Genomic DNA, 25,617 nt, shown 5'->3' with positions numbered 1-25,617 from the left:
ACATATCTTGTGTGTTACACACATATTCTATATGGTATTCCTGCAATAAAGTAAGCTAGAGAAAAGAAGACATTATTAAGAAATCCTAAGGAAGGGCGCCTGGGTGGCTCAGTGGGTCAAAGCCTCTGCCTTTGGCTTGGGTCATGATCCCAGGGTCCTGGGATCGAGCCCCGCATCGGGCTCTCTGCTCTGCAGGGAGCCTGCTTCCCCCTCTCTCTCTGCCTGCCTCTCTGCCTACTTGTGATCTCTGTCTGTCAAATAAATAAATAAAATCTTCAAAAAAAAAAAATCCTAAGGAAGAGAAAATACATTTATAGTACTGTACTATAAAAAAACCATGCATAAGGGGTCCCATGTAGTTCAAATCCATGTTGTTGAAGTGTCAACTTTACACTCTTTGTTTAAAGATTTTTTATTTATTTATTTGAGACAGATAGAGCAAGAGAGTGTGCACATGCACACAAGCGCAGGAGTGGGGCAGGGAGCAAGGAGCAGAGGGACAAGGAGAGGGATAAGCAGACTCCACACTGAGCCCGGAGCCCGACAGGCTCAATCCCAATACTGGAGCTGGAACCAAGAGTCAGATGCCAACCAACGGGGCCAGCCAGGAGTCCAGCTGCATACTATTTTGATTCTACTTCCTCGTTCTCCATAAATCCACCCAGCTGACTTCTAAAAAATTCATGTTCTTCCATGAATAGGATTGATTTCATCGAGATACTGCAGGAAATGAGATCCCATGGCAGGTGCCTGGCGGCCAGCAGATACTTCATAAATGTAAGCTCCTGCCCTTGGGAATTGTCAGGTACAGAAGACGCCGGCTCCATCTGTATTTTCCAGCTGCGGGCTTCCCACTAAGGATCGAGGGGGGAATCCCCATCTCTATTCGTTACTTTTTGAAATATACACAAACCAGGTGGGAACAGGACATTTTAACAGAACCCTGTGGAATGGTCCTAAAACAGCAAATAAGCCTCCAGCTTCTTTTCTCCATCCCTAAACAATACGCCCTGCTGCTATCCTTATACTGCCAAGCCACCCCATCACTGCCCGTCCTGCTCCGTAGCCAGTGGAGTGGGGTGAGGGGAAGTTCATTAGAGGGAGAGGCTCAGAAATGAGGGAAGCCTCAGGTCTGCCTGTGGTGCACATAGCCTGATAATAAAGTATCAGCAGCTGTGTCAGAACTTCCCTGCACCAAATGGTCTCATGAAAACAGCCTCATTAAAGTGACCATATCACAGACATTCTGCCTTGAAACCAGCAACCTCTCTGCAAGGAGACCCTGGCTCTCGCCATCATCTTTGCTTGCTTATCGCTGAAACCCATCATGTAAAACAGCAGACACTGCCAGTGACGAGAATAGGAATTATGGAAGAGTCCGTAAAAGCTAGAAAGTTCTAGGGACGCCTGGGTGGCTCAGTTCGTTGAGTGGCTGCCTTCGGCTCAGGTCATGATCCTAGCATCCTGGGATCGAGTCCCACATTGGGCTCCTTGTTCCGTAGGGAGCCTGCTTCTCCCTCTGCCACTCTGTCTGCCTGTGCGCTCAGGCTCTCTCTCTCTCTCTCTCTCTCTCTCTCTCTCTCTGACAAAAATAAATAAATAAATAAAATCTTTTTAAAAAAAAAAAAGCTAGAAAGTTCTATCACTTCCACCCATCCTCTCTGAACCACCTGCATTACAAGGCTATACTAGTCCCCGGCTTTGGATAAAAAGTCGGTTTCAACTGGTTCAAGTCTTTAAGGTGGTCAAGATAGAGCACTATTTACAAACCTAAAAAACATGCCAGGGCAGATTAGTTTAGCATATCTGGAGAAAATCGATTCCTCCTTCTCTTTTGAGAGGTTGAAGTCTAAAGAAAACATAAATAATAAAAGCAAACTTAAAAGACAGTGTAACAAAAATGGAACCTCTCTTCTTACCTGACTCACTGTCCCAATCTTGGATCTCAGCCAGACTGGATTTAGCTGACGGATATCATGGCCATCGAGACTGATAGTTCCTTGGAGAGAGGAGAGGAAAGTCATGGAGTGTCACGGGGCCAACGACTAATGTAAACACTGAAAGGATCTGGTGGAAAAATTCCACATTCAGTTCTTTTAAAGATGAAAAGTATGTTCAAAATCTCCAAAAAGAATCTAAAATCAACATATTTCATGGAATTTCCCTGTCTACTGTCTCCCTGCAGTGGTTAGCTGACTAGGCCATTGCTAGTTCATCCATCCAACTCGCCTCACAGCAGTGACTAACTTCCTCTGGACTGATTCAGGGCTCCCCCAGAAGATTCTAACTCTGGAGCTTCCTGACCACGTCGGTATCAGCAACCACTTTGAAGGTCTGGTTCTGTGGTGACATTTTGAAGAGGTGTCCTGGAAACTCAACCCTGGCAGTGATTTATTTATTTTTTTTTTTTAGCTCTTTTATTACTCCTTAAAATAGTCCTTCCTGCATAAATATGGTCAGAGGAGAATCATCCATAACCACAAATCTGATATCAGAGCAGAGCTTTTCAATAATCAGATGTGACTCTGTGACCCTAGCTAACAGAATTAATTCTACACCACAGAAGGAACTCAATAATGTTTGGGGACGGCAATGATGGTGACTAAAACACACTCTTTGTCTGTGGTGTGGAATTACACCAGCCAGCTGTAAATTTTCATAAACTAGCAAAAACCTGAGGTCTTCGACTTAAATAGTACAAGTATTCTATAGACTATGCAAGGCTGGAATTTACATGTCGTTTCTCTTCTCCTTGACCTGTTCACCATGATAAAGAAACTAGGGGCTTCATATTTCTGACTTGTTTGCATTCACCTGACTAGGGTTTTTCTAAATTCAGAATTTTATAGCAAGGAGAGTGAATCAAAACAGGGATTCCAGAGGCAACAGTACAGTTAACACCTATTTTAACACAGATGGTGATTCCGTGGGTCGCGATCTGCAAGTCGAATACTTATCTGGCACATGACCATGGTCTTAACCAAATGGCACAGATACAAAGATCATAAGACAGATTAATTTTAAATGAGTGATATGATTTTTACTAAGAGCTGTCTTCTTGCTGAGAAACATCACTGTTTTCTCAGTTCCAAATCAAACCCACTAATACAGACTATCTACTCCAGGCTCAGCTACGAAGAAGGATACAAACTTTATGTGCAGTGAGGGATGTTGGACATTTCACAATATACATTCACTGAATCATGCTGCATACCTGGAACTAATAACGTTATACACCAATTATGTTGTAATTAACAAAGGATATAAAGAAATAAAAGAACATGTTCTCTGCTCTAAAGATGATATAATCCAGTTAAAAATAAAAACCAGAATAAGAAAAATCCATTACGAAAATCCGTACTACCTCAAAATAGTTTCCATAATGCAGTCACACAGAAGGGACCCCCGGGTGCCAAGTCACCTGTCAGCACGCTAGCCACAGGGCAGTTTGCAGGTAAATGCAGCCTGAAGGCTTCCAGAGAAGCTCTACAAGCTGAACGGCCAGCACAGAGTGGTACTTAATCCTCGGTGCTGCTCAGCCCCATGGAGGGTACCTTGTTGGAGCTGTGGAGCAGCCTTGCCCATCCTCTCCCAGGAGGGAATACCAGCATGGGAGACGAGTAGGTAGAATTCAGGAAGTCACTCGGGACTTGAGGAGGTCAGACACGAACCATACACACTGCCTGCCAGGCCTTTTGCGACTTCTTAAAAGGGACACTTTATGTAAGGGACTTCTTTCCTGGGAACCAGTCCTCTGGGATTTCACAACTCTCGCACTACAGGTCTTTGCACAATTTCGTCCTCCCCCAGAACACGGGAGTACAAGGAAGGGCTCTGGAGGATCCTGCCACCTAGCATGGGACGAAGCACTCACCAGAAACGGGGTCATACAACCTCAGCAGAAGGGACACCACTGTTGATTTGCCAGAACCACTTGGGCCAACCAGCGCCGTGACCGATGCTGATGGGATGGAGAGGCTGAAATCCTGGAATATGGGCACCTCCGGGCGAGCTGGATAGCTGAAGTGCACATTCCTAAACTCCAAAGTGCCCTGGAAGCTCTCCTGGTTTAAAACAACCCCTTCTGCAATGGGATGGAATGAGAGTCACTTCACAGGAAGATCGGACCACAGCAGATCTCCGTCCTCCCACTGGTCAGACCACACACAGATGGCGCCAGCGGCAGTAGGAGGCCTTGAGCCTGCTCTGCACCCACTCCGTACAAGGCACGATGTGCATGCGCTCGTCTGATTCTCACAGCCTTGAGCGGCACAGATGACAGGACACTGCCTCTCCGAGACAAGCACCTGCCCAAGCTGACTGGTGGTGGAGCGAGCTTTCATCTGGGGTGCAGTCTGGTTTCAAAGCCCATTGCCTTTCCTCTGTGCCACTGCCTCTGGTGCTCCCCAGGTCCAGAGTTCATCTTATCTACTCTAAATATTCAAGACAAGGATGGTAAATGGGTAGGCCTTGCACAAGAGCTGCAGAGCCTGGTACCACCTTGCTAATGACTTGGGAAAAGCTGTTCAGCCCCTTTCAGCTGCATTTATTTCCTCCAGCCCGTCACACTGGAGAATACCGGGATTTCAACTCATGATCTGGGGCTAAGCAACAATGTCCTGGAAGTCTGTGATGAGGAACAGTTATGGCTCCGGGCCACACAGCCCTCCCAGAATGAGCTTCCAAGAAAGCAGCTGATATAGGAGATTGCTCTAGTCAATTAACACCAGCATCTCCTAGCCCACTACCCAAAGCCAAGAAATTCAGAGGCTTTTATATGTGTGGTCTGTCTTCCTTTCCCCCCATCCTCCCCACTGCCCAAACATCAGAATCACTACAGAAGAACAATCTGTTGGACTGGCCAGGGCCTTTCCTATTTGCAACCCTGGGTGGCACTCGCTTCCTTCCTGCTGTTGGTGGTAATGAATCACCTGCAGGGACGGCACACCACGCGGTCAGCCCCCACGCTTCCAGGGCCATCCTCTGCCCAGCTGCAGTGCCCACCACCTTCCTTCCTCTCTCACTGCCTGCCCCTCTGATCACCCTTCTCTGCTGTGTGGCAGGGATGATATCCTTCCCGTGCTTATCCTCTGCAGGCAGAGCATGGCGGTGTTGTAACTGTCCAAAGCCACATTCATTTAATCCCAACAAAGAACAAACTCATGAGAGACCCACCATTAAAAGGCAGCTCAGGCTCTCTCTCAAGAAGCTCCCAGAGGCGTCCCCCAGCACCCAGCCCTTTCATCAGCTCCGAGTAGAAAGAGCTCAGACCTGAGGACAAGAAGCAAACATATCTATCACCAATGCCAGGAAATGACCATCTGCTACCCCCAGCCCTTTGCAAATAGTAATAATATGTTGCTTTTAATATAAAATCTGTAAGCTTTCAAAAAAGGATTTGAGGCAACTACCATATTCAAATTCCCTGTGTCATACCCTTGTTCGCCCTCAGCTTCTCTAATTTCACATAAAGACTAAATGTTGAATTGGGAATTTACAAATGCAGATAGCCATAGTAATCAACCACTGAATTAAAATCACAATGTCACAGAGAAAATCTACCTCGTCAAAAAACATACAATGTAAATAAAATATAACACTTACTTAAAAGGAATATAAAACATCTAAATATTCATTTTAAATTCCTATCCACAAAATCAAATCCCCCCTTTCAGTCATTCAACAAATAGAAATTCTACTAGGCTAAAAACTGAAAATTTGGAAATGTTAAATATTCCAACGATCTCTTTAAGGTCACCTTTGAACTATGAATTAATTAAGACTTAAAGCAAACAAACTCCAAGTACACTAAGCCATGTAAACTGCAAGAATGTACATTTGTAACACTTTTCCTCAATAAGGATGCTGCAAAAATGGTATTCGAATATTCTTACTAAGGTACTTTTGTGCATATACTTGTGGAAACTTGTGCAAAATACAGTGGATTAAATTCTTCAGGTTAAATTAAAAATGCATTGGGCATAAACAGAACCAAATAAACAGAGTCAACTAATCTTTGACAAGTGAGCAAAGGTAGTTCAATAAAGGACAATCTTAACAAATGGTGCTGGAACTACTGGAAATTCACATGCAAAAAAAAAAAAGAATCTAGACAAAGACCTCACACCCTTCACAAAAATTACTCAAAGTGGACCATAGACTTAAATGTAAAAAACAAAAACAAACTATAAAACTCTTAGAAGATAAGATAGGAGAAATCCTGAATGACTGTGGATTTGGTGATGACTTTGTAGATACCACACCAACACATGATCAATGAAAGAAAAACTGATAAATTAGACTTCATGAAAAGCAAAACCTTGAGCTCTCCAACAAAAATGAGAAGACAAGCCACAGAGTGGGAGAAATATTTGTCTAAAATGTACCTGCTAAAGGATGGATATCCACAATATAAGAACTCTTAAAACTCAACAATAAGAAAACCACCCAGTTAAAAAATGGGCAGAAGATCTGAACCCAAAGACCTCACTAAAGAAGAAATACAGATAATAAAAAAGCGTATGTAAACATAAAGATGCTCAACATCATATGTCATCAAGGAAATGCAAATAAAACAACAGGGAGATACTCCGCACACCTAATAGCATGATGAAAACCCAAGCTGCCGACGTGGTGAGGACGTGGAGCATCAGGAACCCTCACTCAGGGCTGGCGGGAACACATCACAGGACAGCCACTCTGGAAGGCGGTTTGGCAGTTTCTTACACTAGACATACTCTTGCCGTATGATCCAGCAACCTCACTCCTCTGTGTTTATCCAGAGAAGGTGAAAACTTATGTCCACATGAAAATCTGCCCATCGATATTTAAAGCATCTGTACTTACAATTGCCAAAACTTGGACGTAACCAAGATGCCCTTCAATATGTGGGTGGACAGATATACTGTGGTCCATGTGACAATGAAATATTAGTCAGTGCTAAAAAGAAATGAGCTTTTGAGCCCTGAAATTGGCACGGAGGAACACTCGGTGCACTGTACTAATGAAAGATGCCAATCTGAGCTATGTGACATTCTGGAAAAGGCAAAACTATGGAGACAGTAAAAAGATCCGTTGTGAAGGGTCAGGGGATGGGAGGAAGAGGCAGAGCACAGAGGATTTTTAGGACAGTGGAAGTATTCTGTGCAAAAAAGAAGGGAAGGAAGGAGTTGAAGGTAGTTCAACACAGTAGAGTTTAGACTCTGGAAACTAAAAACAACAAAACAAAATGGCCCTGGATAAACAGTTTGTGGTCTCTCCACACAATGGAGTGTTAGGGTCATGAAAATTAATGAAGCACCAAGCCATGCTACAATGAGGGTGAACTCTGAAAACATTCTGCTCCATGACAGGAGCCAAACGTACAAGGCCACATAGTATGGGATTCCATTTGTACGAACTCAAGCAAACACATGAAGACCCAAAGCAAACTGTGGTTGCTAGAGGTTGAGGGAGGGAGAGATGAGGAAACAGACTGCTTAAGGAATGCGGGGTTTTCTTTTGAGATGACAAATATTTTGGGGAGCTAAGGTGAGGTGGGAGTTGCACAGTGCTGTGAATGTACAAAATACCATGAACCCGTAACTTTAAAATGTGTTGTTAAAATGAGTCAGAAACAAGGTATCAGGGTTCGGTAAGAAGATATATGAGCATTCGCTGGTGCAAAACAAGCCCGCTTTTCAAACAGCACTTCTGACCCTCTATCGGCAAAGAATGCAAGAAGAATTTTCATTTTTCAGTATGTGGTTCTAAGCAGAAAACAACATCTAAAAATTCTTATTTATTTAATAAATAAAATTTAATTTCTTGTTTGCAGGTTCATTATGCAATTATTCCGAACAGTGAGTGTCACCAAAACATTTAAAATCAAACTCAACTTCTTGAATGAGGTTCCTGTAGCCTTCCGTACCTGTCTGGGCTGTAACCGCGGGGAGACCTTGAGCTAAGAGACCCCGCCACATATACCTGTACCTCTTCTCCCTGCTTCACCCCCACATGGCAGGTGTCATGCAAGATTGTGACCAGAGATGTGGGACAGCCTGCGGCTCCAAAAGCAAGTCACCCCTAAACCTCGAGCACAAAGCCTCAGCAGCAGCTTCTACTACAGGGGAGGTAACTGACTCCTGGAAGATGGGAACCATGTGTCCAACCTACTTCTGTGCAAGACACAGCTGTGAACTTGTCAGGACAAAAAGTGAGGCAGTGAACACACCAAAACAGATGCGGTTTCTATCAGGCCACGTAGTTTGGAGAAAAGAGGGTGGGAGGAGCAGAGGGACTGAGAAAGGTCAAGTCAGCTCGTGGCAGAAAACACGAAGACGAGAGGAGGCCAGGGAGGAAGCAGACTGTGGTCAGAAAGGCCACAGGGAGGGGATGTGGTGGTGGATCGATCCACTCCGAGGCAGACCAGACCTGAAAGAACATGCCCGCCCAGGTGTGAGACCCTCCAGCCCAGCAGGCTCAACCCAGGGGTAGAGAGAAGGGCAACACTGCATCACCAGGTCCTCCTGAGCTGACCCTCTCACCACCCCAAGCCATTCAGCACCCTGAACAGTCCTAATCAGGTTTTTCTTCAAGAGCAGCCAGCAGAACTGAAACGCTGTTCTCCGGGATCTCCGAAAATCTCGGTCCAGAAAACATCGTGTCTTGCCAGCAGACAATAAAAATCTCAGGTTGAGGTGACACTGTGGGATACCAGACTTCCGATGACCAGACCTCGAGCTATTTATCTAACCTTTCCGTCTCAGCCTTCAAAGACAGGAAACAAAGAGCAGGAAATCACTTGGCCCTTGTTGGCTGGGCCTGTCAGAGAAGTACAGAAAAGAAAACCTCGCAGACTTCACACAGATTTGCCTCTGTGGACCTTGCTTCCCTTGAGGTGGGAATGGACAACAAAAGCTGAACTCAGAGATTCCTGACAAAAGCAAGCAACTCTGTTTCATGCACTTTCTAATTTACACTTTTTGACTGTTCAGCAATTTTGAACGGGGTGAACTTCATACAAAACTACCACTGCCACAGGACTGCGGGTTTGTGGACACACCTGCTCAGCATTGTCCTTTCTCCTCCCCACCTTCTAGGGCCAAAGCAAACATACAGTCTTAATACTTGAGTTGGAATACACGGCTCCAGTGTGACCCTGAGCTCGGTACACTGTAAGAGGCCTCAGTTTCCCTGCCAAGGAGCTGCCCACCTACATGGAATCACAGTGATCTTTCTTCTTTCAAAGTCAAGTTGGACTAATGTTCTAGGAAATGTTTTTTCAGTTGGCACTTAACTGATGAGAGGTGATGTAATGGTAAAGTTAAATTTTTATTTCAGAAACAATAACCTGACTTTTAATCTGTAATTCCCAAACCTATTTAGATTATATACCTCCAATGCTCACTCCAACCCAGAAAGCATACAGTAGGAAGGATGAGAGTTCACCCACGGTCATCTGGGCACTGCCCATCAGCAGCCCTCCTTTGTAGAGGACAGAAAGCACGATCAGGTTCCCGGAGAGCCCTGTCTGTCAAATGAAGAAAACAGAGACGTCAAGCGGGAACCAGAGACCTAAATTCCACAAGGATTAAAACGGCCTATAATTTCCTTTTTGCATTTAACTATTGCAACAAGATTTTTCCAAAGAGTAAGTCTTAATCTGAGTTTCTGAAATATTGCAGTGTTGAAGGAAACAATCTCATCAACATGAAAACCTAGAACCTAGGACACCCATCTGATTCCTGTTTTACTCAATCTATTCAGTTTGCAAAGGAAAAAACACCATGAAGAACTCCCTCCATAAGGAGGAGACAAGTACACAGCTAATATGTGTGTTTACCTATTCTAATGTGACACCCCAAGCAAAGCTGGATAACAGACAGAGTCCCATCTGTCTGATCTGCCTTGAACGTTGTCAGGTGTGTGGTCTCTGGTCAATGCTGCCTTATCTGGGCCTCTCCTTCCTCCGTGTGCCTAAATCGTGACCATTACTGAATCACCTGAAGTTCTTCCCAATTTGAACACGCTATGGATTTCCCCTCATGGTGACTCTGGTTATTCCGCAGTGGGTCTCAAACTGCCTGCATCAGAAGGACCCAGAGGCCTGTCTCAAGCAGACTGCTGGCCCCCAACCCAGAGCCTCTGGTTCCTAGGTCTGGAGAGAAGCTAAGAATCTGCATGTCCAGTCAGTTCCCAGGTGAAGCAGATGCAGGAGGCCTGGACCACACTGGGAAGCCTGATCCCACACTGTCTGGGCCTCGTCATTCACTGCCTTTTGTTCCATGTAGCGGTTTTCCTCTTCTTCCACAGAAATAGTTTATGAAGGCTCACACCTAGTCTTGAAGTGGAAGAGAATGATTTTCTATCCATGACGAAGTCACAGAATAAAACCGTCTTTCAGTCATAACGTCCACCCTTTGCACTCTTTTCAAAATGATCTACTTACTGCTCCAAAGAAGAAAGCCCGAGCAAATGCTTCTTTCCTTGCTAACTGCATCACGTGGTCCATTTTGCCAGCATATTTCTCTATTTCAGTCATTTCTTTCCCAAAAGCTCGAACAGTTCTTATATTTCCAATACGTTCCTCAGCTAGCTGGGAGAATAATAAACACATTTCAGGGAGAGGAAAGTCACATTTCAAGATTTCTACAGGCAAGTTAAAGTAGGACCCTCATTTTTAAGACACTATCAGTAGAAAGCTGTTTAGGATACATGACTAAGTCAAAAACAGGTTACAAAGCAGAGTATATGAGCAACCCCATTTTTGCAAACAAATATTTATCTCTACATACCAATACCGTATATATATAAACAGACAAACAGGAGGACTAACAGACACTGTAATATATTTTTATGCTGAGAAAAAAGATAAAAAGGATAGATTCTAAAATGTTAATAACATTCATTCTGAGAGATAGGGTTGTATGTGTTCTTTTCCCTCTTTATATTTTCAGGTTTTCAGTTACAAGCACACACAGTGTTTGTAACATGAAAATGTAAATTATTTTTAATTTTTAAAAAATACAATATTGGGGGCACCTGGGTGGCTCAGTGGGTTAAGGCCTTTGCCTTCGGCTTGGGTCGTGATCTCAGGGTTCTGGGATCGAGCCTCGCATCAGGCTCTCTGTTGGGCAGGGAGCCTGCTTCCCTCTCTCTCTCTCTCTGCCTGCCTCTCTGCCCACTTGTGATCTTTGTCTGTCAAATAAATAAAATCTTAAAAAAAAAATACAATATTGGATACCATTGCAAGGCTTCACTTGTTAATTAGAAGGACAGAGTGTCATGCAGAAACTATTTTCAAAATATAATTAGCTTTTCCATCCTACAAAAACTGGTAAATGGTAAAGACCTAAGGAGCTCACACAGTGTTCAGTCACATGGGATCCACTCCAAAGTATGGGTGGTACTAGAGTTTAGAAGGCAGAGTATTTGACATTTCTAGGATCTTGAGGGCTAACTGAAGAAAAGTAAGTAGGTTTTTGAAAATCCCAAGTACATCTCCGAGGGCGTGCCCCCTAATACCCCGCCAGTTCTTCTGGCGGAGACCACACAGGGGAGCAGCCTTTACCTGAGTGGCTTGTGCCAGGGAATCCTGCGTAAGTTTGGTTAGTTTCCGTAGATAACGTCCGTAAATCACAGCAAGGATGGATACTGGAGGCCCCACACTCAAAACAAAAGTGGCCAGACTAGGTGAGACAAAAAACTGTCAAAAACAAAAGCCAAAGGTGTTCATTACACAGAGTAGCAAGACATTCTCATTACCTACATAAGAGAGAGTGAGTGTGTGTGTGTGTGTGTGTGTGTGTATGTGTGTGTGTGTGTGTGTGTGTGTTTAAATTAATAGGCAGGTTTGAAGGCTGAAGGTGCTGTCTCAAAATTGTACATCCTGTTTGGGTGGAACTTTTCGGACATCTTCAATCTTCACAAAACTCCATGAAAATGCAGAATGCCACACAGGGGTAAGAAGGCAAAGCTGCTGAAGAAAGGACGGAAATATGTGACCCCCCAGTGCTGTACCATGGCCAATACGATGCTGTTGCACAGTAGACCACGCTGTTCAACCACAGAGGAGGGGCAGACAGGCCAGGAGTCAAGGAAGGAGGCCCACAATGCTGGTGCTGACCAGGCCCCACCAGGAATTCTGTATTTGAGCTTGGATCCCCTTGAAGGCACTGAACGACCAAGCGACATGCCTCGCTGAAATGACCAAGACGGCCAAGACACACAAAAACCCACATGGAATGAGAGACGGAAGAAGACTCCCCACAGGGATTACAGCTAACAAGTGCAAGGAGAGCTGGAGCTGTTTCCACGGCTCAGAGGAACAACGTCTCAGCAGGGTGGATGTGGACTCGACAGAAGGAGTTTCTAACAGTTGGAGCTGCTCAGAGAGGAAGTAATCAACTTCCATAGAAGTAACACAGTGGATCCTATCAACCCTGCAATTCGGTGACTAGATTTTAAATGGCACTAGCATCTTTTCAACAAGTTGTTAAAATCTGCCAAATCTCATTTGCATGGAAAATAGAATAATCAGCATAAGTCTTTGTTAACAAGCTGAGGAAAGGGGATGCCTGGGTAGCTCAGTCTTTAGCCGTCTGCCTTCGGCTCAGGTTATGATCCCAGGGTCCTGGGATGGATCCCTGCATCGGGGTCCCTGCTCAGTCAGGAGCCTACTTCTCTCTCTCCCATTCCCCCTACTTGTGTTCCCTCTCTCACTATGTCTCTGTCAAATTAATAAATAAATTTAAAAATCTTAAAAAAAAAAAAAAGCTGAGGAAAAGTTGCACACTGAAATGCACAGTAACAGATGGACCAACCGATCATTCATTCATTTACTCGTTTGACAGCTCATTAACCCAATGCCTACATGTAGCACACGCCATTCTAGGCACCTGTTAGATAACTGACTCATGCGGAGTTTTGTCCAAGGGGAGAGTCAGAGAGCTAATGGGTAAAAGAGGGACAGAGAGGACTATTTCAGGTGTAATAGGGTCTTGGACGAGCAAGTGCACAAAGGCCCTGAAGCAGGAATTAGCTTGGGACCTTCAGTTTGTGGAATGACCACCCACCCCGGCTCCGAGCAAGCAAGTCATACAGTCCAGCAGGGCCCCAGGATAATGGCTGCCAGCAGGACACATGCAGGGGGAGTGACGTGATCATGGCAGGCCTGATGGTTCTGGGGCCTGACAAGGCAGCTCAAAAAAACCATCCACATGGGGTGTCCTCTGTGGTGGGGCAGGAACTACACAAGAACCCCTGGGGGGACTATCTCAGAAGCACCCCCCTCTCTGTGATCTGGTTCCATGCTTGGTAGGAACTTTCTGAAGGTGCCCTGTCACTAAAAAGGGGGTGTTGGAATAGCAGGAACTCACATATTAATGCAAGAAGGAAGATCCCATAATGAAAACTATTCAACCTACAGTATGGTATAGACACTATTAGGTTCTTGTGAGCAGGCAGATCCTAAGTCATCTCCAGGGAGCTTGTGAGAAATGAAGAATCCCTTTGTTCCGCCAGGGCTACAGACCAGGTTCCAGGTGACGCCACCTCATGAGGCCCTGTATAGGCTGAATGTCTGTGTCCCCCCAAAATTCATATGTGGAAGCCTTGATCCCAGTGTGGCTGTATTTGGAGATGGTACGCCTAAGAAGGTAATTAAGGTGAAATGAGGTCAAGCGTGGGGCCTTTTCAGGATCAGTGTCCTTAAAAGAAGAGATGCCAAAGAAGCTACCCTCTCCACCCAAACACTGAGGAAAGGCCATGTGAGCACATGTCAAGGTGGCAGCCACCTAACAGGCCAAGAGAAGAGGCCTCACAATGAACCAGCCTTGCCAGTACCTTGACCTTGGACTCCAACCTCTAGAACTGTAAGAAATAAATCTGTCAGGGGACGCCTGGGTGGCTCACTTTGTTAAGCAGCTGCTTTCGGCTCAGGTCGCGACCCCAGTATCCTGGGATCGAGTCCCACGTCTGGCTCCTGACTCAGCGGAGAGCCTGCTTTTCCCTCCCACTCTGCCTGATGCTCTCCCTGCTTGTACTCTCCCTCTCTATTAAATGAATAAATAAAACCTTAAAAAAAAAAAAAAAAGAAAGAAGAAATAAATCTGTCAGTTAAGCGCCAGCTCTGTGGTACTTTGTTAGGGCAGCCTGAGCAGACTAAGGCCGCTTCTGATTAGCCATGAGACTTACACTGAACTGTCTGAAACGGTTATAGAGGTTCCCCACTCTTCCCGAGCCCCAGAATTTTCAATATTTAGGAATGCTGCTTTCTTGCAGGACAGGTCCTCTTCCAGAGCTTGGCTTCTCTCTTGGCTGGGAAAACACAGATTTCAAAGCAGCTTTCCATTCCATAATCTGACCTTACCAGCTCAGCCTGCAACACTTCCTTCTGGTCTAGATTGACTGCTACGTGGAAGCAAAGAGGACATAAGTCCATGCTATTCCACTTGGGAGATGGGGTGAATTAGTCCTCGTTCTTAGGCTCTGGGACTGCACTGCTTAAAATGACAGCATCACAGGGCTACTGAGCACTTCTGATGGAGCTAGTGTGACTGAGAAACTGAATTCTTAAGTTTGTTTAGTTTTTTTGTTTTTTGTTTTTTTTAATTTGACAGACAGATCACAAGTAGGCAGAGAGGCAGGCAGAGAGAGAGGAGGAGGAGGCAGGCTCCCTGCTGAGCAGAGAGCCCAATGTGGGGCTTGATCCCAGGACCCTGAGATCATGACCTGAGCCGAAGGCAGAGGCTTTAACCACTGAGCCACCCAGGTGCCCCATTAAGTTTGTTTAGTTTTAATTAAAGTTTAAACTTAAGGGGCACCTGGGTGGCTCAGTGGGTTAAAGCCTCTGCCTTCGGCTCAGGTTATGATCCCAGAGTCCTGGGATCAAGCTCCACATTGGGCTCTCTGCTCAGCATGGAGCCTGCTTCCTCCTCTCTCTCTGTCTGCCTCTCTGCCTAGTTGTGATCTCTGTCAAATAAATAAATAAAAATCTTTTAAAAATAAATAAATAAATAAAAATTTTTAAAAAGGAATATTCTATTTCTGTTCAATTACTGGTAAAGTTTTACGTACATCTGGAAAACCTGGTACATCAATCTGCTTTTTCAATGGCAAATTCTATAAATCTAAATGCAGATGTAGTATCTCCAATGCAAATTTGGTATCTGGCTTGAGATGCTCCATAAGTATAAGAGACACATTGAATATTCAAATCTTAACATGAAAAAAATAATACTAAATATCAGATTAATAATTTTTATAGAAATTACATGTTGAACTGATACTTTGTTTATATTGGGTTAAGTAAAATATATTATTGAAGTTTATCTCACCTCATCTTTCTTTTTGCTTTTTAAAATGCGGCTATTAGAAAATTTACAATTACCTGTGTGGCTTGCATGACATTTCTACTGGCCAGCAGCACAGGTCTGAAGAGAAACATTGTTTTCAAGGGAGGCAAACAGACAGGACAGTGCTCAAGCCACCCAGTTAAGGCAGGAAAGAGGTTGTGGGGTAGAGAGAGCTCACCTCAGGGCCATACAGATCTACTTCTGTGCACAGAAGGATGGAATTCACCCTCCTCCTTACATGAAGAAGAGAGGAAACGATCCCTTGGTCTTGTCAAGATAACACTGTCTTTTCTGGGGGCAGGGAGAGAATGTCCCTCACAATCTTCCCTCTAACCCACTGCCTGGCACCCAAAGGATTCCTTCCACCTGTTGCTTTTCTCTGCAACATTCTTTCACACATTTTTAGAAAACCCAGGCAATCATGTAATCTCTTCTAAAGGTAACGGTCCACTCCCAGATCAGGGCAGGCCTGGAGAAACGAAGGCTGCAGGAGGCCACACAGGAAGGCCACCTCCACATCCCTGATGCCCTGTGCCAGCCCTCTTGGCTAAGTGGCTCACAGGGTGATGAGAAGAGCTCAATTTGAGCTCCCCTCATGACTGAGAGGCCTGGCACAGGCCAAAGCCCTGACTGGAAGGTACCACACAGGCCGGCCAACATACCATCATGCCAATGCCAACAGAAGCCTGGGCCCCCGCCCTGAGCCCATCTGAGAGGTTTTCGGTCACCGAACGCCCGAGAAGCGCGGTGTCTGAGGAAAGGCGGTTAATCAATTCTCCAGTGCGAGTCTTGTCAAAGAAAGCAACCTCTTGCCGCAGAACAGAGGAGAATAAGGAGGTTCTCAACCTATTCACAATGCGCTGACCTGCAAAAGCAAACAGGAAGGGCATCAGCTGGGGTGCAGCCCCCTCACAGGCAGCAGCCTGGCCCTGAGGTCCTCTTCTGGGCACCGCAGTCTCTGAGGCATGTCTGGGGCCCTGCATCCCCCCAGTGGGAAGGGACTCACCCGAGCCCTGGCATCCAGGCAGGTGTGCACTGGTCACAAGCACTGATTTCTCTCTTAGTAACCCCACACAGACTGTGGATGTGGAGGATAAAATACGGTATCTCCGAGAGATGTTTAAAAAGAGTGTTCACCAATAAGCTGCAGCACATTAACTTCACCCACACTAATTTTGCTCCTTGTTGGCAATCCTTTTCTCTACTGAACTTTCAAAGAGTGAGCATGGGTTAATTATTTGCAGAGTATTTTATTAGCTAGATGATGAGAAGCGACTTAGAGTCGGGCATCCCGGGCTTTATGATTATGATGGCTGTCGCCCACCTGTTAGCAGCCAGGCCTCGTCATGGAAGTGCTGTAAAAACTCATCGCCCCCATGCCTGCTGAAGGGCAGCACAAACACGGAGCAGATGAGGTTTGCACAGGCCCCTGAAGGAGGCGCAGAACCCCAGCCTCCTGACCAGGGGCCACGTTTGCAAACCTCCCAGAACACAGGCTACCTCCCTTATTTTGCTTCATGCACATGGAGAGTCAAGAAGAGAGTGTGTGACCTAAAACAATTCGTAGCTCCAACTGGCTGCATACCGGGCTCCGTCACCACTGAACGTGCTGGGAGGGAGAGAGGACCACACGGCTCAGGGCCCAGGAAGCTCGAGCCCTGGTAACCCCACGTGACCACACTAGAGTCCTCTGGAAGGCCTCACTCGTGCAGGATGAAGGGCTGTTTTACCTGAAGTCTGCATGAGGTAGACACGAACAGCGTTGGCAGCAGCACCACACAGGAACACGCCGCTGAGTACCAGGCAGAGGTGGGTCAGGCTATGGCTGGAGTCCACAGTGGGGTCTGTGTAAATGACATCGATGATCTTCCCCAGGAAGAAGGGAGCGGACATGGTGATGACACTGGACACAGCCAGAAACCCAACTGCAGCTGGAAAAACACAAGCAGCTCTCAGGTCCGTGGGCGCTTCAGCAAGGAGCAGGGGGCCGACCTCACTATGCTTCTCTCCCAGAGCCGCTGTTCAGAGCACGTGCTACTCTTGGGAGCTGGGAGTTTCCTTCCTTTTGTTCCTGGACCCTTGACTAAAGGCAAGAATCCAGCAGGTTCTAGGGACGGGACGAGCAGGGCAACTGTAGGGAGGGATGGATCATACCCAGGTTCCCAGACTAAATGACTTTTGCTTTACGCAGGTCTGTCTGATCGTGTCTTCCTTGCCAGGAATAACCAAGAACTAACTATGAAAATCTCAAGATCCGTTCTGACCTCCCTCCCAGCCTCTTGATCTGGGTGTTCAGCTCAGGTGACATTTTTCCTGCATTCCTGCTATACTTTGTCATTCTCTGGCATCTAACTGTGTCTTTGCTTGAAGATCAAACAATGCTGGCAAAGCTCTTGATTACATATACTATTTCTGAAGGCTATACAAAGTTTTGAAATAGTACACTGTAACTGGCATCCATGACACACATGATATGATCCTTAATCTTATTGCTTTGGAGAGTAAACTCCAGAATACCAGCATGATATGAAAACAGATAATAACACAATTGTTCACACATATAAAAAACAGGGAAATAGAGTCTTAACAGAAAGGAAAATATTAAGAAACCCAACCAGGAACAACACATACCCCAGGCAAGTAAGTGCATTCATGACAAGAGGAATGCAAATTTATCCTACAAAGATATACCAGTTTTCATCTATCAGATGGCAAGGATGAAAGAGTTTGAGAACACACTGCGTTGGTGAAGCTGTGGTTGAAGCATTTACACTGTTAGTGGTTGTGCGAAGTGGTCCAACTGCCACGGAGAATGATGATGTCATTCTGGTTAAAATGTGAATGTACACTCCCTTTGACCCAGCAATCCCACCCCTAAGACTGTAACGTATACACATACTCCCATATGTGTGTGCAAAACACGTACATTCGAGGATATTCATTACAGCATTACTCATACCAGCAAAAGACTCAAAGTACACGAACAACTGCCAGTGGGGAACAAGTTAATTAAGGAGCATTGATTTTAAGCATATTACACGGTCATTCAGAAGAATGAGACAACTCTCCAGGTATCGACATCACCAAGATATACCTGTTAGGGAAAACAGCCTAAGACACAAATGTTAACATTTGCTCACTGGCTCTTAAGTTCATATACACACAGCACATCTCTGAGAGAGTAGTAAGAAACAGGTAACAGTAGTTCCTTCTTAAGACTGGGGTTGGGGCAGGTGCCTGGGTGGCTCAGTCATTAAGCCTCTGGCTTCGGCTAGGGTCATGATCCCAGGGTCCTGGGATCAAGCCCTGCATTGGGCTCCCTGCTCGGCCGGAAGCCTGCTTCTCCCTCTCCCACTCCCCCTGCTTGTGCTCCCTCTGTGTGTGTGTGTCTCTCTCTGTAAAATAAATAAATAAATCTTTTTTCCCCTAAAGATTTAATTTATTTATTTGATAGAGAGGATCACAAGTAGGCAGAGAGGCAGGCGGGTGGCGAGGGCGGGGGCAGGAAGCAGGCTCCCCGCTGAGCAGAGAGCCAGATGTGGGGCTTGATTCCAGGACATTGAGATCATGACCTGAGCGGAAGGCAGTGGCTTAACCCACTGAGCCACCCAGGTGCCCCTAAATAAATAAATCTTTTTTAAAAAGATAAAGACTGGGCTTGGGGGCACCTGGGTGGCTCAGTCAGTTAAGCATCTGACTCTTGATTTCGGCTCAGGTCACAACCGCAGGTTGGTGAGATCGAGCTCCACATCAGGATTGGCACTCAGAGAAGAGTCTACTTTGTCCTTCTCTCCCTCTGCTTCTCTCCTGCTCCTTAAAATAAATAAATAAAATATTAAAAAAAGAAAAAGATTGGGGTGTTTGGGGCAGAGTACATGCCACTGCATCCCTTTTGAGTTTGGTCCTACCAGGAACTCAGCTAGTGCCACCACCACCAGATTCAATGGTGAGGCTCCTAGATGAATACGACGTGGACTGAGCCCTGGGAGATGGGAGCGCTCACACCCTGCAAACAGCAGTTGCTTCTCTTTGTGTTTTGCCTAATGCTAACACTGAAGTTAAAGATACTGCTTTTATGTGACCTTAATAAAAAAGAGTGTAGACTGTATTATTTACAATACTAAGATATGGAAGCAATACAAATGTCCACCCACAGATGACTGGATGATCTGGTATACACACACACACACACACACACACACACACACACACTGGACTATTAGCTATAAGAAAGAAGGCAAGCTTGCCATTTGCTCTAAGATAGATGGACCACTAGAGGGTATTTTGCTAAATGAGATAAGTCAAAGAAAGACAAATACCATGTGATTTCACTTATATGTAGAATATAAAAAACAAAACAAATGAATAAACAAAACATTTTAGACTCTTAAATACAAGAACTGAGAGTTGCCAGAAGGAAAGTGGGAGGGAGAAATTGAGAAAGTGAGAAATTGAGAAAGGATTAAGACGTCAGATCCTCTAAGTCACAGAGACCAAAGTTCAGCACAGGGAGCATAGCGAATACTACATTACTAATGTTGTTTGGTGACAGATGGTGACTACCCTTATCACGGCGAGCACGGAGTAACAGAATTAGTCAGTCAATATATTATACACCTGAAATTAATATAACATTGTACACCAACTATACTTCAAGTAAAAAATAGTTTTTATACTTAAAAAGAGTACAGAGCAAACTCAGTGTCAACAGTTTTAATTGGCAGAGCTCTAGGAGAAAGCAAAGTCTTTTAAGTAAGGAACATTTCACACAATCACTTTCTTCCTTCCTCGAGGCCTTCTGACATCTTCTAGAGAAGACCTACTCTGACAACCTTATTTAAAATAAAGTTACCCAGGGTGCCTGGGTGGCTTAGTCGTTAAGTGGCTGCCTTCCGCTCAGGTCATGATCCCAGGATCCTGGGATCAAGCCCTGCAGGGGGCATCGGGGAACCTGCTTCTCCCTCTTCCTCTGCTGCTCCCCCTGCTTGTGTTCTCTCACCCTCTCTGTCAAATAAATAAATAAAATCTTTAAAAATAAAATAAAATACAGATACCCAAAACTGGCTATCCCCACTCCCTCTTCATTTTTCTCCTAGGCCACCCCCCACCACAACTCTGGCATTCTAAATGTTTCACGTATTTATTATCTATCTGTCCATTTGGACATAAACGATTTTTAAGAATTTACTTTTAAGTAAACTCTACACCCATTGTAGGGCTGAAACTCACAATCCCAAGATCAAGAGTCACACGTTCTTCTGACTGAGCCAGCCAGGTGCCCCAGGACATAAAAGATTTTTGTCTGCTTTGTTCACTGCTATATCCCCACCCGATATAGAGCAGAAGTTCAATAAATATTAAATGAATGGGGCGCCTGGGTGGCTCAGTGGGTTAAGCCGCTGCCTTCGGCTCAGGTCATGATCTCAGAGTCCTGGGATCGAGTCCCGCATCGGGCTCTCTGCTCAGCAGAGAGCCTGCTTCCCTCTCGCTCTGCCTGCCTCTCCATCTACTTGTGATTTCTCTCTGTCAAATAAATAAATAAAATCTTTAAAAAAAATATTAAATGAATGAATGAACAAATAAATTGAACTTTGGCAAAGAAGGCACAAAAGTGTATCAGACCAAAGTTCCTCAGTTGCCTATATAGAAACATTAAGATCTGGTGCCTCAGAAAAACCGGATGAAAATGACTCTGCAGAGAGCCAGAAAGTCCCTGTGCCTGTCTTAAAATTCCATAACCACAATTTAACTTAATAATATGAACCTGGCCGGGGGCCATTTCACTTTGCTATAAGACCTGGGGTCTTGTTTCAAAATGCCATGCTCCTAAGGACAGGGCCCAGAGGGACTGAAAGCCCACAGGTACGCACAACGTCTAACCTGGGATTTTGCTCAACACAACTGTGGTGAACAGGCAGGCTCCAGGAGGAGGTGTCCTGGGGAATAAGGGATCCAGCTGAGAAGGCTTTCTGCTTCGTCTTTCATCAGTCGCTACTCTGTCCAGTCTGTTCTTCCACTCTGGCAAATGCTTCCAAGAGTATAATGTATGTGAAGTCCACTTCTCCCTCCCTCCCCCAGGGCTCTAATTCAGGCTTTGATTCCAAATCAGAATCTGTAGCCTGTAAATGAAATGCCCTATGATTTTGATTCTGAACACTAATTCTTACACAGTAATAATAATGATTACAGAGGAAGGAATTTAGTTGAATCCAAACTCATTCCAGGATATCCCCTTTTGCCTTTTAATTTTTAAAAAATTATCCATTTATTTTATTGCCATATGTGTCCTTTTCCTACACACTGAATGTAGACAAAAGTAAAAGACTTTTCTCAGCTTTTGTTTAGATGGATTCTTGTTAATGGAGGTTTTACTACATACCACTGTCTTAGACATTAATGAATGTCTAACTATCAATTCAGATCCCTCCCTAAACTGGACATACTGACTATACTACAACCCTTCTGAAATCCCTCTCCAACTTTTCTCTGTGGTTAAGCCTCTTCCTTGTTCCTACCCTTGTCTGATGGGACCCCAGCAACTGTCATGTACCTCTTGACAGATTTCTTCAGGTATCTTTCTGCTATCCTCATTTTCCTGAACCATGGCCTTCAAAAAGTAAAAGGAAAAACTCTTCAAAAGAAGGGGGAAAGAAACCTTAAAATGCAGAGTTAAGCTCATGAAAAAAAGAGGCCTGGGATGCGTGGAAAAAGCTGTACAGCATGGCCAGCTCCTGCGAGACACGGTACCCATCTTTTAACAAGTCATCTGACCACTAGGCAGGGTCCAGGACTGTAGATGAAACACAGAAATGAGTCCCTGCCACTGTCTGAAGCATGTGGTAGGCACTATCTCCTTGAATCCTCCCCAAACCCCTTTTATCCACAGTATTTCAAAGGAAACTCAAGCACAGAGAGGTAAGGGAGCTTGCCCAAGGTCACCCAATCCATGTAATGCAGAACCACACTGAGATAAAGCCTTCAACTCACCACATTCGAAGCAGAGAAAGGGGAACAAGCATGGGGGTTGGGGCAGGCCAGGAAGCAGAATGGCTATGGGACAGAGTTGGGACAGGGACCTCATAGTACAAAGGAAGAAATACTGAGAAATGAAGTGGAGAGGTAGTGGGTTCTAGATCACAGCATGGAATAGGTAATTTGCAGAATGGCAGGCTAAGAGGGCACTACACTGGGTAGTGCTGCAGTCAGCTCTGCATTTCATTCATTTATTTACTTAAAGATTTTATTTTTCAGAGAAAGAGCGCACAAGCAGGGGGAGCAGCAGGCGGAAGGGGAAGCAGACTTGCTGCTGAACAAGGAGCGTGGGACAGGACTCAATCTCAGGACTCCTGGATCACCACCTGAGCTGAAGGCAGACACAACCGGCTGAGCCATCTAGGTGACCCCAGCTTTGCATCTTAAATGATCCACTCTGGCTGCAGGCTGGAGGCCAGCTTGGCTGCCTGACAGAGAATCCTCAGAACATGCTATTCCACTGCCCCAAGCAAGAGGGACTGGTGGGAACTGGGATAGGGGTCGAGAGGACAGGGAGGGTGACAAGGACTAGAGATATTTTTAAGAGCTAGGTGCTACAGGACCTGGGGATTGCCTTGATTTGGGGAGCATGATAGGAGAACAGGTTCTAAATTGGACTTCGCTCTGCCATCTAGCTGTTTGAACTCCAATGAGTCACTTAACCTCTCTGTGCCTCAGTTCCTTCATCTATAAAATGGCAATAAAGTTATACCTCCTTCACAGAAACATTACGAGGAATAAATTAGCACATATATTTGAGGCATCTGATACGGAGCCCAACATCTAGCAAACAATAATTAGCTACTATCTTCATTACTGTTAGCTTCCCAAGGCACCAAGAATGTCTCCAGCTTTGGCAAAGGGGTTCACACAGCAACCCACTCTCGGGGAGAAGTGACAGAGCAGAAAAGGCAGCTTTGGGGAGAAAGGCAACTTTGGTTTTTGGACATGTTGAGTGCTCAAGCATCTATGACACTCTCCGTGGATGCAAGATGGGTATTATGGGGCACAAAGGAGGAGAGGATATTGCAGGTTAGAGGGTGAGGGGAAGAAACCTGGCATGTCAGCTGGATGGGAAAGGAAGTGAAGGCGTCAGGAGCCGGCAGGCTAGCAGGAAACAGAGTTTAGGAAACTGCTCAGGCTCATGGAGCAATCTGCAGAACAAAGATCTTCCAGATGGCCAGCATGTGTAAAGACTGAGCATCTGGACCGTATCTGCAACTGTGGGAGGAATGCCTTGGACTCCAACACTCGGTGTTCGGTGGACAGAAGACAGTGGTCACCTACGTACTTTCAAATCTGCTGCCACATTAAAAGAGTAAGAGTGGGTAAGATTAATTTCAACAGTGTATTGGATCCAATATACCCAAAATATTGATCAACCTGTAATCAACATAAAAATAATGAACCCTACTTCTCTTTATACCGAGTTCTTTTAAAATATGATAGGCATGGGTCTGCTTCAATCAGTTCTAACACATTTTATAGCACAGTAACAGAATGTTCACGTTTTCTCTGAAATGTGGTATTTCCAGGGCAAACAAACGTCCTCAGCTTTCTAGAGCAGTCTGTTTTGGAGGCTCGGCCCCCTGTGCTGGCAGCACTGTCCTTGGTACAGCGTCTGTCCTGACTTGAGCCTGAGGAAATAGCCACTCTAAGCACTGCTCACCCTCTCTTTGCTTTCTGCATTCAGTGGTTTCGTCACTCTGTTCTTTCTGGTCCCTTCATAAAAGAAATACAACAAAAAAGTTCAGCAAAATCCTGGTGGCCATCGGGTTCTAAGAACAGTCCTAATCTCAAACCACACAAGCCCTTATCAGTATTTTAAATGAGAGGCACCCTCCCCCGTTCTCCACAGAGGCTCAACTGAACAGTGCAGGTGGAGGGGTGGAGGTGTACCTTGTTTGCACCGTGTAACCGGGAATCTGCCTGGGAAGTGTAGGGAATGCAATCTGCCTCTATGTACCTGCAGGTTGGCATTGTCATTATAACCTCACAGCCCACTCCTGGTATCAATTTATGCAGTGTTCCCTGCCCCTAATTCAGTGGGATGGCCCAAGCCCTCCACAGCCTCCCTCTATCAGCCAGATGCAGCAAGGGGCTCGGACAAATTACTTCTTATCCCAGCAGTCCACCCACAGGGGCTCCCCTGTGAGCTCCTGTATCTTTTAAGACTCCTCTGGCCACGGTGATAAGAGACAAGGGAGAGCAACTATGTGGGCAGCTATAGGAAGAGGCTGCGAATTCCTATACCAAGTGAGCCTTGGGGACAGGGAGCATGGGGCCGGTGAGAGGACTGCAGTGCCTTTGGGAGGAGGGTGGGAATAATGCTAAAACTCTTCTCCACACACATCTGGAAACATTTCAAATGGTAGACCCTGATTTTAAAATTTCTGATATAAATTACTTCAGATCAAAGTTTTCTGGTCCCGGACTTCAGGCAGCATACTCAGCAAATTGCTAAAGACAGATGAAAATACTGTTTATCAAATGTATAGCTGAATCATTGAGAAAGGATTTTTTCATTTGTTTTCCTAAAAATTGGCAAATTAACACTTGAATTGCTTGACTTCAGTTCGGCTTTTTTTGGTTTCTTGGCGTGCACGCACGCGCACACACACACGCAGCTCTTTATCCAAATTTCAAAGAGATGTGCCAACATCTGAGGCTGCTCTTAATGATGGTAAGTTACAAATTAAAGATGGCGTCCCACTTCCTTTTAACCCCACAAACACCAACATCCAGATTGGCTACAATATATCACATATAATGGCTTTTAAGGACTTCTTACGTCCTAGTAAGGGTTTTTCATCAGATTTCCAGGTAAGATACAATATGTATGTATTATCTGTTTAAAAAAATTAGTGTATCAACCTTGGCCTTTCTCAAATGACATGTTCACAATTACTTAATGAGGCAGGATCAAAATCGCTCTTCTCAAAATAAAAGGAGGTACTTGCTTTATTTAAAACTGTCTTCTCAACATACTAGCATGGTAGGACATGTTGGAATGGAAAGAAGGTACAGGAATGATGGTTACGAGAGAGGTAGGGCTGGGCTACCCATAGTGCTGAGCACGTGTGGGCAGCAGCAAAGCCTGATACCTAAAATACCTTCTCAGCACCTGACAGTTCAGGAATAAAACAAAAATGGCTTTCCTGGGGGCGCCAGGGTGGCTCAGTGGCTTAAGTGCCTACCTCCGGCTCAGGTCATGATCTCAGGGTCCTGGGATCAAGCCCCGCTTCCTGCT

General features: G+C 45.2%; 1 protein-coding gene and 1 long non-coding RNA gene across 2 annotated transcripts in view; one reads left to right on the top strand and one right to left on the bottom strand.

The window, feature by feature from the left end:
* The window catches only part of LOC309857724, a 143,181-nt gene that overhangs the window by 76,222 nt on the left and 41,342 nt on the right, over positions 1-25,617 (top strand). The gene's annotated exons all lie outside the window — the stretch shown is intronic.
* ABCB10 (ATP binding cassette subfamily B member 10) overlaps positions 1-25,617 on the bottom strand; it is a 35,976-nt gene that overhangs the window by 7,561 nt on the left and 2,798 nt on the right. Inside the window, exons 2-9 of the mRNA XM_082719820.1 lie at positions 17,066-17,266; positions 15,998-16,200; positions 11,552-11,686; positions 10,430-10,576; positions 9,376-9,511; positions 5,176-5,271; positions 3,875-4,084; positions 1,920-1,999 (exon numbers count right to left, since the gene is read on the bottom strand). Of these exons, the coding sequence (XP_082575946.1) occupies positions 1,920-1,999; positions 3,875-4,084; positions 5,176-5,271; positions 9,376-9,511; positions 10,430-10,576; positions 11,552-11,686; positions 15,998-16,200; positions 17,066-17,266 (1,208 nt within the window). The remainder of the gene's footprint in view (positions 1-1,919; positions 2,000-3,874; positions 4,085-5,175; positions 5,272-9,375; positions 9,512-10,429; positions 10,577-11,551; positions 11,687-15,997; positions 16,201-17,065; positions 17,267-25,617) is intronic.

The sequence above is a fragment of the Mustela nivalis genome (assembly GCF_964662115.1).
Source record: "Mustela nivalis genome assembly, chromosome: 2".
NCBI lineage: Eukaryota > Metazoa > Chordata > Mammalia > Carnivora > Mustelidae > Mustela > Mustela nivalis.
This window is presented reverse-complemented; position numbering and strand designations above follow the sequence as displayed.